The sequence below is a fragment of the Gracilinanus agilis genome, chromosome 5, assembly GCF_016433145.1.
Source record: "Gracilinanus agilis isolate LMUSP501 chromosome 5, AgileGrace, whole genome shotgun sequence".
Lineage (NCBI taxonomy): Eukaryota > Metazoa > Chordata > Mammalia > Didelphimorphia > Didelphidae > Gracilinanus > Gracilinanus agilis.
Window position 1 is genome coordinate 46595871 of NC_058134.1, and position 12224 is coordinate 46608094.

At 41.4% G+C, this 12224-nt stretch overlaps 1 protein-coding gene across 3 annotated transcripts in view; it reads left to right on the forward strand.

Annotated features, from left to right (window-relative positions):
- Nucleotides 1-11727, forward strand: part of TRAK1 (trafficking kinesin protein 1) — a 131963-nt gene extending 120236 nt beyond the window's left edge. For all 3 annotated transcript variants that reach the window (XM_044677928.1, XM_044677931.1, XM_044677929.1), the window contains 2 exons: nt 4438-4540; nt 8491-11727. In XM_044677928.1, coding sequence (XP_044533863.1) covers nt 4438-4540; nt 8491-9271 — 884 coding nt within the window. In that variant the 3' untranslated portion in view covers nt 9272-11727. The remainder of the gene's footprint in view (nt 1-4437; nt 4541-8490) is intronic.
- The last annotated feature ends 497 nt before the right edge of the window (nt 11728-12224 follow it).

Consider the following 12224-nt stretch of genomic DNA (forward strand, 5'->3'; position numbering starts at 1 on the left):
TGTAGCATCTGCCCACAATTTATCTTCTTAAATACTGGAGATTTTTCTGTCCCTATAAAAGTGTTCACTAGTTCAAGTATAGGGAAAAGAATGGGGAGAAAGATCTCCATGAGCCTCAGGTAATCAAACAATGCAATGCCTTATCTCCTTTAAAAAAAACACAACAATTTAGCAATATTCACATAATAATTGTTCAAGTATTTGTGAAGTTCCTTGAGAACTTCACTTCTTAAAAAAATAGTATTCTTGTGAATAAAATAATTCTATAGTCTGTGTGTTTTGTATGGCTAACTTCTTACCCTCATTCCTATTCTTTCACCTCACCTTATTTTCCCATAAGTTTATTTTAAAAGTTTTATTAGTCCAGAAGAACTCTCAGTTTATCCTTTCTTCTGAGGAGATGAATAAACTCACCACTGTTTATTTAATGTCTCCTGATGCCAGTGCATGCTATTTTCATATATTTCTGTATAAAGGCTGATTTAAAGGAAAGAGGTGAAATGGTGGAAATGGCCACAGAAGTACTGAGAGGGGCCAGTCTTATGAGGCAGGGATTTCAGATTGATTGCAGCGATAATATTGGCTGTGCTCAATGAAATTGGATCTTCCTCAGTGCCTGTTACCCTGGTAGCATTTGTTCTGTTGGGCCACCTGGGGATGATTCTTATCGGTCATTTTTGGCTTGTTCCACTTGTATAGATTAAATGAGGCTGTTAGGGATAGGTCCCATCTAGGTAACTGGGGGAAGGAAGAAGTTCGTTTCATCTTGGCCATGCTTGAATCCCCATCTCCAAACCCTGACTTGTTGCTGGTGATGGAGATAGAGCTGGGTTCTTCTGGGAGGAGAGAGAGACACCTTGCCTGAGGTGGGGCCATTAGCTCTACTGGGGATTTGGATTTGAGCATCATGACCTGCTAGATGCTTCTTTGTATCATGGTGATTGGAAAAACTTGCCTGGGAATATATTAATGCCAATTTATATTTGAGGGGTCCTTTGGAGGGCTTTCTAAAGAGTTTAACACCAGGCTAGGACTTTGGTCCTGGAGACAACAGAGACATCGTGTGTGTGTGTGTGTGTGTATGTGTGTATGTACCCTTCTAATATTCATATAAATGCTGGGGTATGAAATTGTACTTGAATTTTATAAGGGAAAGTCACATACACAAGTAACCCACTCATAATCTATCAAAGGGCAGCCACTGACTGTAGTTGATAAAAAGGTTGTGATCTACTCTTGTTAGAGAGAATTTCCACACCAAGATCTTTCTCTCAAAGTTGCTATTGGTGGATCAAGCCCACACACAGGTGGTGAAAACTGGTGTAGGGTTGAAAGGAAGAACCTATTTGCCTTCATACGACTGAAGTGAAGTTTCTTAATAAAACGAAAGGACCTACCTTTATTTATGTTTCAGCCCTTTAAACCCAGACGAATAACCATGTCCAATGCACCCTGAAGTTGGCTCCCTCGTCTAGTTGCAAAAGAGAATATTTTTAGCAATTTGGCCTTTATATTTTTGGTCCAAAGGTTTACAGTCTCTTTGACGATAAATCTCTGATCATTATATTTGGGTTGCCATATCACTCTTTTACAAAGAAAGTACCTCTTTGGAGTTGAAGATAGGATTCAGAGAATGGAGGGTGAATTTTGGAAAGTATTTATTTTTCAAGAGTCTGGCTTCCCTAAAAAAGAAATGTAGATAATTGGGGGTGGATACCCATGACTGGAAGTCTTATTACCTTGTTAACAGCTCTGAACTTTAGGCGTGACATAGCTGTTGCTGTGTGGCTAACATTAGGTGCTTCCTTAGCGTCCAGTGAAATGAGAACACTTACTCTCTTTGTTGTTAAAGGAAGGAAAGTCCTTCAGCGACATGGCAGCCTCTATTGACTGATGGAGGAAGACCGAGTCCGAGCTTTCCTAGTGGTATTTGGGATGGGATTGAATCTCTTGGCTTTGAATCTTTGATCTCTTTCCTTTGACCTAATTTATCTCCATGACTTTGGGAGAACAATGACTTCTGGACTTTTAGCAGCCTTTCCTCTGTCCCCAAGGCCCATTAATCAGTGATGGGTTTTGCTTCTGCTAATGCAGCTATGTCTCAAATGCTCACTTCAAAAGAGATGTTGCAATTCAATTCTAATCCAAAAAGGGTGGAGGACAAAAGTGACCTGGTACCCCTGTATCCCCTTTCTCTTATCTTTGGCTATCTGAGCCATGTGTCTTAGAAGGTGTATGCCCTTGATTTTAAATCCAGCATTGCTTCATTCAATTGTGTGTTTCATCTAGCAAAGAACTGTTGTGTCTTGATTATCTCTAATAACTGTATTTTCTTTTCTCCCTTCCAAATAACCTCATGTCTGTTATTTGGGATCCTTTCCTCAGCTTTTCTGTGGCTTTTCTTTTTAGGCCTTATCACAGTAAGAGAGTCGTGATTGCTAGGCTACCCTTCCCTTCATAGCTTTTCTCATTTGTGTGTGTGTTTGCAGTAGTATCTAAGTTAGCTGAGTCCTTCACACATTACATTTATTGGTTGAGAAATGAGATGTGATGGAGGCTCTTTATTGGACCTGATTTCTCCTCTACATCCCCCTTTTTTGCCATTTTTGTCATAACTTATCATAGTGGCAAGAGCCCTGGGTTTGGAACCAAAGTACATGGCTTCAAAACCCTGCTCTGCCACTTTCTGTTTTTGTGACATTGGACAAGTCACTTATCCTCTTTGGGCCTCAGTCTTTTCATCTGTAATATGAGAGATGATCTCTAAGGTTCTACCTATCTCTAAATCTAAGGTCCTATGGTTCAAAGTTTGCTCCAAGAGCAATGGCAATAGCCCCATGCACAACAAACTTCAAGTACACAACGATGTGTTGTATTGAAGTGATCAGCAATGTCACATTGACCCTCCATTGATCCACCTCAGTCCTCATGCTCTTAATCTCATCTTCCATTATGTATCTGGGATATTTTTTGCCTCCATTCCCTGGTTTCCTCATTCAGTTCGATTTGCAACATGTAGTTTTCATTTGCTTTCCTTTTATAAATAGAAGAGCAAATGGAGCCCCCAATGAGCTCCATACTCAAGCCAGGAACTTCCCTGGAAGACACTTTTCTAAAAAAGACATCATAGCTTTTTAATTTGCAAACTGGGCAAATAGGCCTACATATTAAGTCAAAAGTCTGCTCCTCCTAGGAGGTCTCTGAGGGCTGAGTGGGATGGGGATCTCTGTGAACAATATGTTGTGCATGCCATTTGGAATAGCCTCTTTTTAAAGAAAAAGATAGAATGTTTAAGTTATGAATGAAGAAATCCTATGCAATCATGATCTCTTAAGTAGAACATAAAACCGATTCCTTAGCGAGCTTCTCAGATGCACGGCTCTTAACCTTTCTGATTTCCTTTGCTGTGGATCCTTTTCTGCTGGGGACTAGACAACAACTTTTGAAAGAAAGTCACTTGGATAAATTGGCCAACATGGTTGCCATTGGTTTAAAAAAATTCATCAATTCAAAGATCATCCATGAAAGCAATGGTCCTACCAATGCTTGTTACTGCTCTTTTTTAGGTAAGGCTTTCTTTCAGCATTATTAACATGGGTCATCATTGATTGATGAAGAATGAAGAAACCACAGCTTTCAGAGGTGAAGTCTTACCCAAGATCACCCAAATAGTGAATGGCAGAGCTGGGATTTCAATTTAGATCAGCAATGATCAATGCATGCCCTTGTCAAGTTGTTGTCAAGTCTGACTGAGGTTTTTGCATCTCTTGCAATGATGATTACAGATGAGTAGTAGTGGAACCAACTTTCAAGAGCTTCTTTTCATGAATGGAAAAGAGAGCAAAAAGCTTACCTCCTCCCATAGCCCCCCAACCCCTGTTGGGTGAGCAGCTCAGAGAAACAATGCCTGAAATAACCCTAGAGTGCCAATATCCCCAAATGCTCCCTATCCTTCCCTGCTTAGACTTCTGGCATCTGAGTATGAGAAATTTTTTGGAGTGCTGAAGGAGGAAAGCAATCCCCATTACATATAGCCAGGAGCAAAATTTTAAATGCAAGGCACATTGGCTTCCCTACCCCCAAGCTGGATCCACTACTGAAAAGAAATATGATGGGATACCTTTACCTGGATCAGGACGAAACCTGGGATCCATCCATGCATGATCAGGGTACTCACCAGGCAAACATCAGATATTCGATTGTTTTTGAGAGATCCTCCACAACCAAGAACGTTTGTTTTCACCTTCCTCGCCTAGATCCAACTAAAAGGTATCTCATCACTTCTTGCATCTGTCAAAGACTGGAGAATCTCTCTCTCTCTCTCTCTTTCTCTCTCTCTCTCTCTCTCTCTCTCTCTCTCTCTCTCTCTCTCTCTCTCATTTACAGAAGTCAAAGAATTTGTTTTGTGTGTGTTTTTCCCTTCTTCCTCCAATGTAGCCCATCATCCTGGGAAGTGTATGTCACAGACCAACTCCACTTTCACCTTTACCACATGCCGAATCCTGCACCCCTCTGATGAACTCACAAGAGTCACTCCAAGGTAAGGGATGGAAGTCCACGGTACAAGGTTGGGTGCCTTCAGAAAGTGGTTGGTAAGGCTGCCTTAGCAGCCAAAAGCACATTCCAAAGTAATTCAGTAAGGAAGGGAGTGAGTGACTAAACGCCTCAGCTTTTTGGAGGGATAAAGGTTAACATCTTCATCCCCAAAGCCCATTCCTTATTTCCCCTCTAGGACCTTGTTTGGAATCAGAAAATGTTCCCTTCTGAAGGCTACTTGTGTTTCAGCTTGATATAGTGGATGGAGCTCTGGATCTGTCATCTGAAAACTTGGTTTCAAATCATTTTACCACTTACTAGCTATGTGATCTCTTTGAATCCATTTCTTCATCTGTTTAAATGAAAGGGTTAGACTTAATGACCTCTAAGGTTCCTTTTAACTTTATATCTATGTTTTGTCTATCTAGGATAAATTTGAATCATAAGCTCTTAACATTAGAACTTGAAGGAACCTTAGAGGCTGTCTAGTCAAACTGCCTCATTTTATAGAAAAGGAAAAACTGAGGCCCCACCTACAGTCACCTAGGTAATGAGGAGAGCTCCAAATGCAGGGCTTCTTCCATCATTCTATATTGCCTCTCAGGTGTGTAGGATTTCCTTCTAATTCAGTTTTGTAGCATTAAAAAAATCAAAACGACCCTATAATTTCGGGTGACCAAAGAGCCTAGAGTATGAATTGAACTCATTCTTAAGCCACTTTTTAATAGACTAGTATGCAGACTTCCAGGAATCCTCTTATTGGGACTCTGCTTTGAAAGTACTCACAACAGCATGACGTTTTTTAGAAGGGGGTGATTTTCACCTTGTCCTTAATCCTAAAGACCAGTGCTATAGCAAGCACTCAGGTGGTATTGCAGATGGAGTGCTAGCCTTGAAGCCACAAAAACCCGAGTTCTTATCCTCCCTCAGATGCCAGTTGGGTGGCCCTTCAGGGCAAGTGGGTAAACTTCTCCCCATCTCAATTTTATTATCTATAAAATGATGAAATTGGACTTGATAGCCCCAATGGTACCCTTCGAGCTCTAACTTTACAAAGTGATGAATGCAGTGCCTCAATCTTCATTGATGCTCAGGGGAGTGGAGTCTGTTGGAAGGCTAAAAGACCAAACGCAAACCCATCCTTAATGCATGACCCACTCTCCTCAGCTTCATTTGAGAAACTGTACAGTGGATAGTTCTGGGAGGAAGGGACTTTTCCTGAACATTTCCCTCCATATTGTCCTACTCGGGGTTCTCTGAAATTTAGCTAAAGGGAAATTACATTTTAACCTCAAGAGAACTTTGCCACAGTGATTCCAGAGACCGTGGAGTATGTGTCCTGTTCAATGAGGCTGGGGCCAGAATGGATCTCAGGTGGGCCTGAATGGTAGGGAGGGGAGACATGAGATCTTTCTCACCAAGGAGCTCTTTCACCTATAAATAATTCTTCACAGGTCATGTGAGGAGGAGGAGGAGGATGAAACGGCCTTATGTCACGTTATGCTGAGAGGAGATATAGGGCAAACAGTATGACCCAGTCGGTCAGGGGGTGAGCAACACTGCTGACAGTTCCTGTTCCAGCAGGGTCAATAAGTGTGTGTGTGTGTGTGTGTGTGTGTGTGTGTGTGTGTGTGTGTGTGTGTGAGNCTCATTCATTTTGCCTCCATCAGTGTTCTGAATTGTTCAGGAATTCATCCAAGTACAAGACACCAGTGAGACCTTTGCAAATAGATCGTTTGAATATCAAAGAGGATAACTTCAGCATGAAAAGGGCAAGGTGAGATGTTTTGAAAAATTTTCACCAAGTACTAACTGAATTTAGAAGAAAATTAATATGATTTTCAAGGTGATTTTTCCCACTGGGTAACAGCTTCTATTATCTATACAGAAATAGCTTCATTTCTCTTCTCTTCTCTTCTCTTCTCTTCTCTTCTCTTCTCTTCTCTTCTCTTCTCTTCTCTTCTCTTCTCTTCTCTTCCCTTCTCTTCCCTTCTCCCTCTCCCTCTCCCTCTCCCTCTCCCTCTCCCTCTCCCTCTTCCTTTTCCTCTTCCTCTTCCTCTTCCTCTACCTCCTTCTCTCCCCCTTTCTTTTTTGTAGACTTTACCGATTCACTTTCCTGTGCCTTCTGCCAAAGCAGACCCAGTAAAGACCCAGGGACTCCCTTTCATCTTCCAGTAACCCAGCATGCCTGAACAAATCCAAGCAAGGCAAATGAGAGGCATTGGTCTAGCAGAGAAAACATGAGACTAGGAGTCATGAGTGGGTTGTTTTTCCAAATCTATTACCTAACATAGTATTTGTTAGACCAAAACTCAAATTCCATATTTCTAAGTAGAGTACTTAGATTGAGAAGGAGGTTTGCTTCACACTGATTTCTGAGGTCTCTTCCAGTGCTGAAATGCTGCACATTTTAATGACTTCCTTGTGTCCATTTTGGCAGCTATCTACTGCATAGTAGATTTTCCTTTGACACTGCAGGATGGGGTTAGTGTCCAGACTTGTCATACAGGTGAACTCAGACTAAAAAAGAACACGCTTAACTGTAACGACAACAAAAAAGTGTATTTCTTAACATGAGGTTTTTTACTAGGCAAAAGAATTGATGCAAAGTGAGTAGAAGTTCCTTAACATCTTAAAAAAATTTTTTTATGGTGCAAAGTGGGTAGGAGAGAAGAAAATCGAGAACTGAGTCATGTGGGAGAAACATTTTGCCTCTTGGTTTTTCCTCTTGCATGATCTCAAAGAGATCTCACCCTCGTTTAAAGGTTTTTATGTCTTCTCTTCTTGGCATGGCTGGTCTTTGCACAGGCAGAATAGATAGCAGCCTATGTGGTTCCAGGAAAGCTAAAAGAACCATCTTACATGTTTGTGGTCCTTCCTTCTTATCTCTCTTCTCTCTTCCTTCCTTGCCCCGCAAGGAAAAACTGCTCTGTTCATGGTCATTTTTAATTTGGTGCAAACTGAAGCATTCTGCTGCCTCATTGTGATGTATGTTTCCAAAAGCTATGCCAGCTTGGCCAAGGTCATACCCATCTGGAAAGGCTTTGAACCCAAACCTGGTGACAAAAACTGTTTTTGTCTGCCATCCAGGAATCTGAGAGCCAACTAAAGTCGAGAATATTTTAGCCTGCAGAAACCTGACCTGCAAGTGATGATTTTAATCTCTACTAAGACCTAGAGAACTTATGGTCTGCCCTTGTGGCGGGGAGTGCCCGCTCCAATGAAACTCATCCTTTTTGGAACAATGGAGTGACTTTAAATCAATGTATCACTTTTCCCAGGTGTATTTTTCCTTAAGCTATTGACAGTGTGGTGGTGAGTTGGGCAGTCAGGAAGGGCTGGTAATTGTATGACCCCAGGCACATACCTAACAAATCTCTGAGCTTCCATTTCCTCATCTGTAAAATGGGGATAATAACCATGATCCTTATCCTATAGTGTTGTGGTAAAATATAGATTAGATAAGACATTGGGTTCACTTTGCAAACTTTAGAGTGGTATATAAGTGCTGCTTGTTTTTTTCTGTGATTATTTTATTGGGTAGATAAAGTCAGTAGACCCCAGTTAAAATAAAAAAGAACTTCACAAAGGGATGATTGGTGGTGGTGGATTTTACAACTTTGTTTAGGGTTGGAATTGGGTGTCATCCATTCGCACACTCAGGAAGCAATTATGAAGCAACCCGTCTCAGCAAAGGCATTGGAGGTCCCAATACATTAATGCAATCGATTGGCCTTGCTCTTGGGGAATTTACTTTCTGTAAATTTATACTGGGTGTCCCCAAAGTCTTAGTGCATTCGCATATTCAAGCTTAAATTTTGCTTAGTTTAAAATTTAACAGTTGTGGCTCGATCCAACACAAACAGATGGATGTTCACTTGACTTACTAACTTTCCCTGGGATTTTTGGAGGATGTTTCTTGCTGAATAACCACGTCTAAACTTTCCCTTTTAGCCTTAACTCAGCACCGACTCCAGCTTGTGGCAATTCTAGCAACTTGAAGTCCACCCCAGTGGGCACGCCGTGCACTCCCCGGCGACTGAGTCTGGCCGAGTCTTTCACCAACCTCCGGGAATCCACGACCACGATGAGCACATCCCTGGGGCTGGTGTGGCTGCTGAAGGAAAGGGGCATTTCAGCGGCCGTGTACAATCCTCAGAGCTGGGACCGGGCCAGCAGGGGCGCCCTCTTGAACCCGTACTCCCCCAAGATGGCTGTGATCCCCTCGACCCCTCCGAATTCACCTATGCAGACGCCACTGTCTTCCCCGCCGCCCTTTGACTTCAAATGTACCAGCCCTCCTTATGACAACTTCTTGGCCTCTAAGCCAGCCAGCTCCATCCTCAAGGAGGTTAGGGAGAAAAAGAACATCAGGAACAGCGAGAGCCAGACCGAGGTGTCTGTCTCCAACCTCAATCTGGTGGACAAAGTCAAGCGGTTTGGCATAGCCAAGGTAGTGAATTCAGGTCGCCCTCATGCCCCCGCTTTGACGGAAGACCAGGGACCTCTTCTGTGTGGGCCCCAGGGGCCCCGGGCCCTCGTTCCTGAGGGCCTCCCCCTCGGCTGTCCTGTTGTCACGAGTGCCATTGGTGGCCTTCAGCTGAACACTGGGATTCGAAGGAACCGCAGCTTCCCCACCATGGTGGGGTCCAGCATGCAGATGAAAGCCCCTGTGACTCTTACTTCGGGCATCCTCATGGGTGCCAAGCTCCCAAAACAGACGAGCTTGCGATAAGAGGAATTTGTTTCCTTTTTTTTTTTTAAAGAAAACAAAACAAAAACCAACATTTTCCTTTAACCTCCCAGTCCTCCGACCTCCTTTTTCATTCTGTTCCCCCCCCCCCTTCCTCTCTCTGTCTCTCTCAACCCCTCCTGAGTAGACAAATCAACCTCGTGCCTAATGGGAGAAGAGTGTAAACTTTGTATAATATGTAAATATATATCAGAGACCTTGTATCTAATTTGATTACTCTTCAGATATCATAAGAAATGGCCCAACGCTGCAATTCCTGTATTATGGATTTAACTTGCTGACCTTTGATAGGTCCTTTTTTGCCCCCCTTTCCTTTAAAGATGCACTGAAAACAGAAAACAGTTATTATCCTGTGGATAGGAGAAATGAATCCTTTGGCTTGCTGAATGTGATTGTAGGCATGGTATAGTAGGGATGGAAGACTTATTGGGTGATACCAATCTTCTTTGTGTCTTCCTTCTGGGTAGATTGACATTTGGTCTCCTGGATGAACTTATCATGAGCCTGGTCCTTTACTATATGCAAAACAAGCAGCCAACTTCATATTCATGTTGGGACATTTTGATTTAGTTTGCTTTTGCCAATGGTCCAGTTTTTTCAGAGCCCATGGCTCCTCGACCTGGATGAAAGGTTGTATCTTTGGAGGGAAATATTTGCGATCTTCCTTATGTAGAAAACTTGAAATCCATTTCTGTAATCCACAGGCAGCCCAAAAGTTTGGAAAGAATGAGAATGTATGGATTTTTAAAAACGCTTTTTTCCTTTAAATACATTTTTCAAAATGCAGGCAAGACATGGTGCTGGCTTAGGGGAGCATCATGCTGCCATGTGCTCTTATGGCACTGAAAAACACACGTCACAAGGTCATTTTCATCTTGCATCAGGGAAAAATGGCAACTGGTTTCTGGGAACCACAGCCTCTAAACAAAAACAGGCTAATGATCCGAGCCAAAGATCCTTAAACCAGAGGGCCTAAATGGGGGAAACGTTGGGGTGTTCTGGAGAAAATAATCTATAGCGAGAAAAGGAAGACCCATAGCAAAACTTGGCGACAGCACAATGGTGTGTAGGAGAGAGGCTTTTGAATTTTGATCTTTAGGTTTCACTTGTAGAAAATCAGACTATTTAAAAAAAGCAGGGCTGGGGGATTTTCATATGATCCATAGCCTTGTCTTTTCCACAGTAGCCACTTTTGAAATCCAAACACTTGAGCAGCTCCAAGGTGCGACCACTTAATGTCCATGTGTTTTTCCTCTTCTCTTCAAAAGAGGGCATTGTATCAATGTGATTTTCTAGCCTACGGGCTGCTTTTGTTTTTGTTTTTGTTTTGTTCCCCATTTTCTGTTTGCCTTTGTGTCTTATGCTTGGGAAAAAAAGATGGAATCACTCTTGGAAAGAAAGAAAAAAATGAACAAAAAGGTAGGTCCTCTGGAGTGTTGCAAATGCAGAGTGATTTGGGAGAGTAGCGACCTTATTTATAAACAAACACATACACACGTACACACACGCAGGAGTAAATAATTAAGGTGAAAGTTAAACATATCTTCAAAATACAGCATTTCAGAAGCATGAACCAAAATTTCTGCTAACCGTAAGATGAGCAATCTTAGTATTACATGTTCCTACATAGCAACAAGAGTATAGTGTACTATGCTCTTTCTAGGTAAGTAACGCCTACAAAAATTACCTTTATTATTGACTCCCTATTTGTGTGTATGTTTCTGTACATAAGTTTATCTGGTTTTTAAATAAATCATCTAGTCCCTTCCCTTTTCATCACACCAATTGTATTTCTCTAAGATGTTTCCATCCAAGAAGATGGATATTTATTACATTCAGTTACCACGGTCTAGGTCACAGCATCGTTGCCATTTCTTCCAGTCTCTTACTTGAAGGATTAGTACTGATGATCTTTTGCGTAAATGATACTGTCATCTTTGCTCCTCTGGTAAAATGAGTTGTCTGTCCCAGAAGGGAGTCCACAGAGTGTCGTGGACACTCAGGATGTTTTGAGAGAAAGCATATAAGCAATTGCGGCTCATGTTTTCAAACTCCTATTTATTCTCTAAACCTAAGACATTTGAGTAAAAGTGTGTCCTCAGCTCAATTTGCTCTTAAATGTGTGCACTTACTGCAGATAACTATCTTTTTTTTTATTTGAATGTATCTTAAATCAGTAGCTAGATAGGATAACAACAGGAAAACCACAGACTGAATGGACCATTTTATGTACCCAGATCAAATAACCATACATTACCATAAGGGAATTAAAAATGTAATAACGAATCATCCACTTGGGAGGCATAACAGAATTTAGCCTACAGAGTACATTGTAGACATTGTACAACCACTCTCAGAAGGTGTGTTGTAAAATGCATCAAAAGCAACAATAAAATTTTCTTATCTAACGAGTATCAATAAAATAAGCTCGAATGATCTGGTGTGGTATTCAGATGTGTATATGTGTGTTTTTACTTGTTTTCTGAGGAACTCGGGAGAATATTAAGTGGTATGTATATTTTCACTTTTCTAGATTCCTAAATGTGTGTGCATTTATATATAATATCTGCATGATGTTATATATAAAAATAATGAACCATGTTGAAATTTTTATTTCATGTCTTGTAATATTGGAACTCCCTGACCAAAAGATACAGACCACCTTTATTGCAAGATTCTTCTTGTCCCTCCTTTTGTGTTTGCATGTATTTTACTGATTAAACCCATTGATCGATATGAGGCCAGGCTGACCCTGCAGCCAGGATCATCATATCTTCCTGGTCCGTTGCTATGGCTCTTAGCAGCATCCCCTTTCAGAGTGTAGTTCTAAAAGTATGAACAGCCGTTAACTCTTCTTTTAACTTTTTTAAAATTAAAAAGTTTTCATATTACATTTATTTCTAAATACATTCTTCCCTCCTCCAGTATCCAAAAA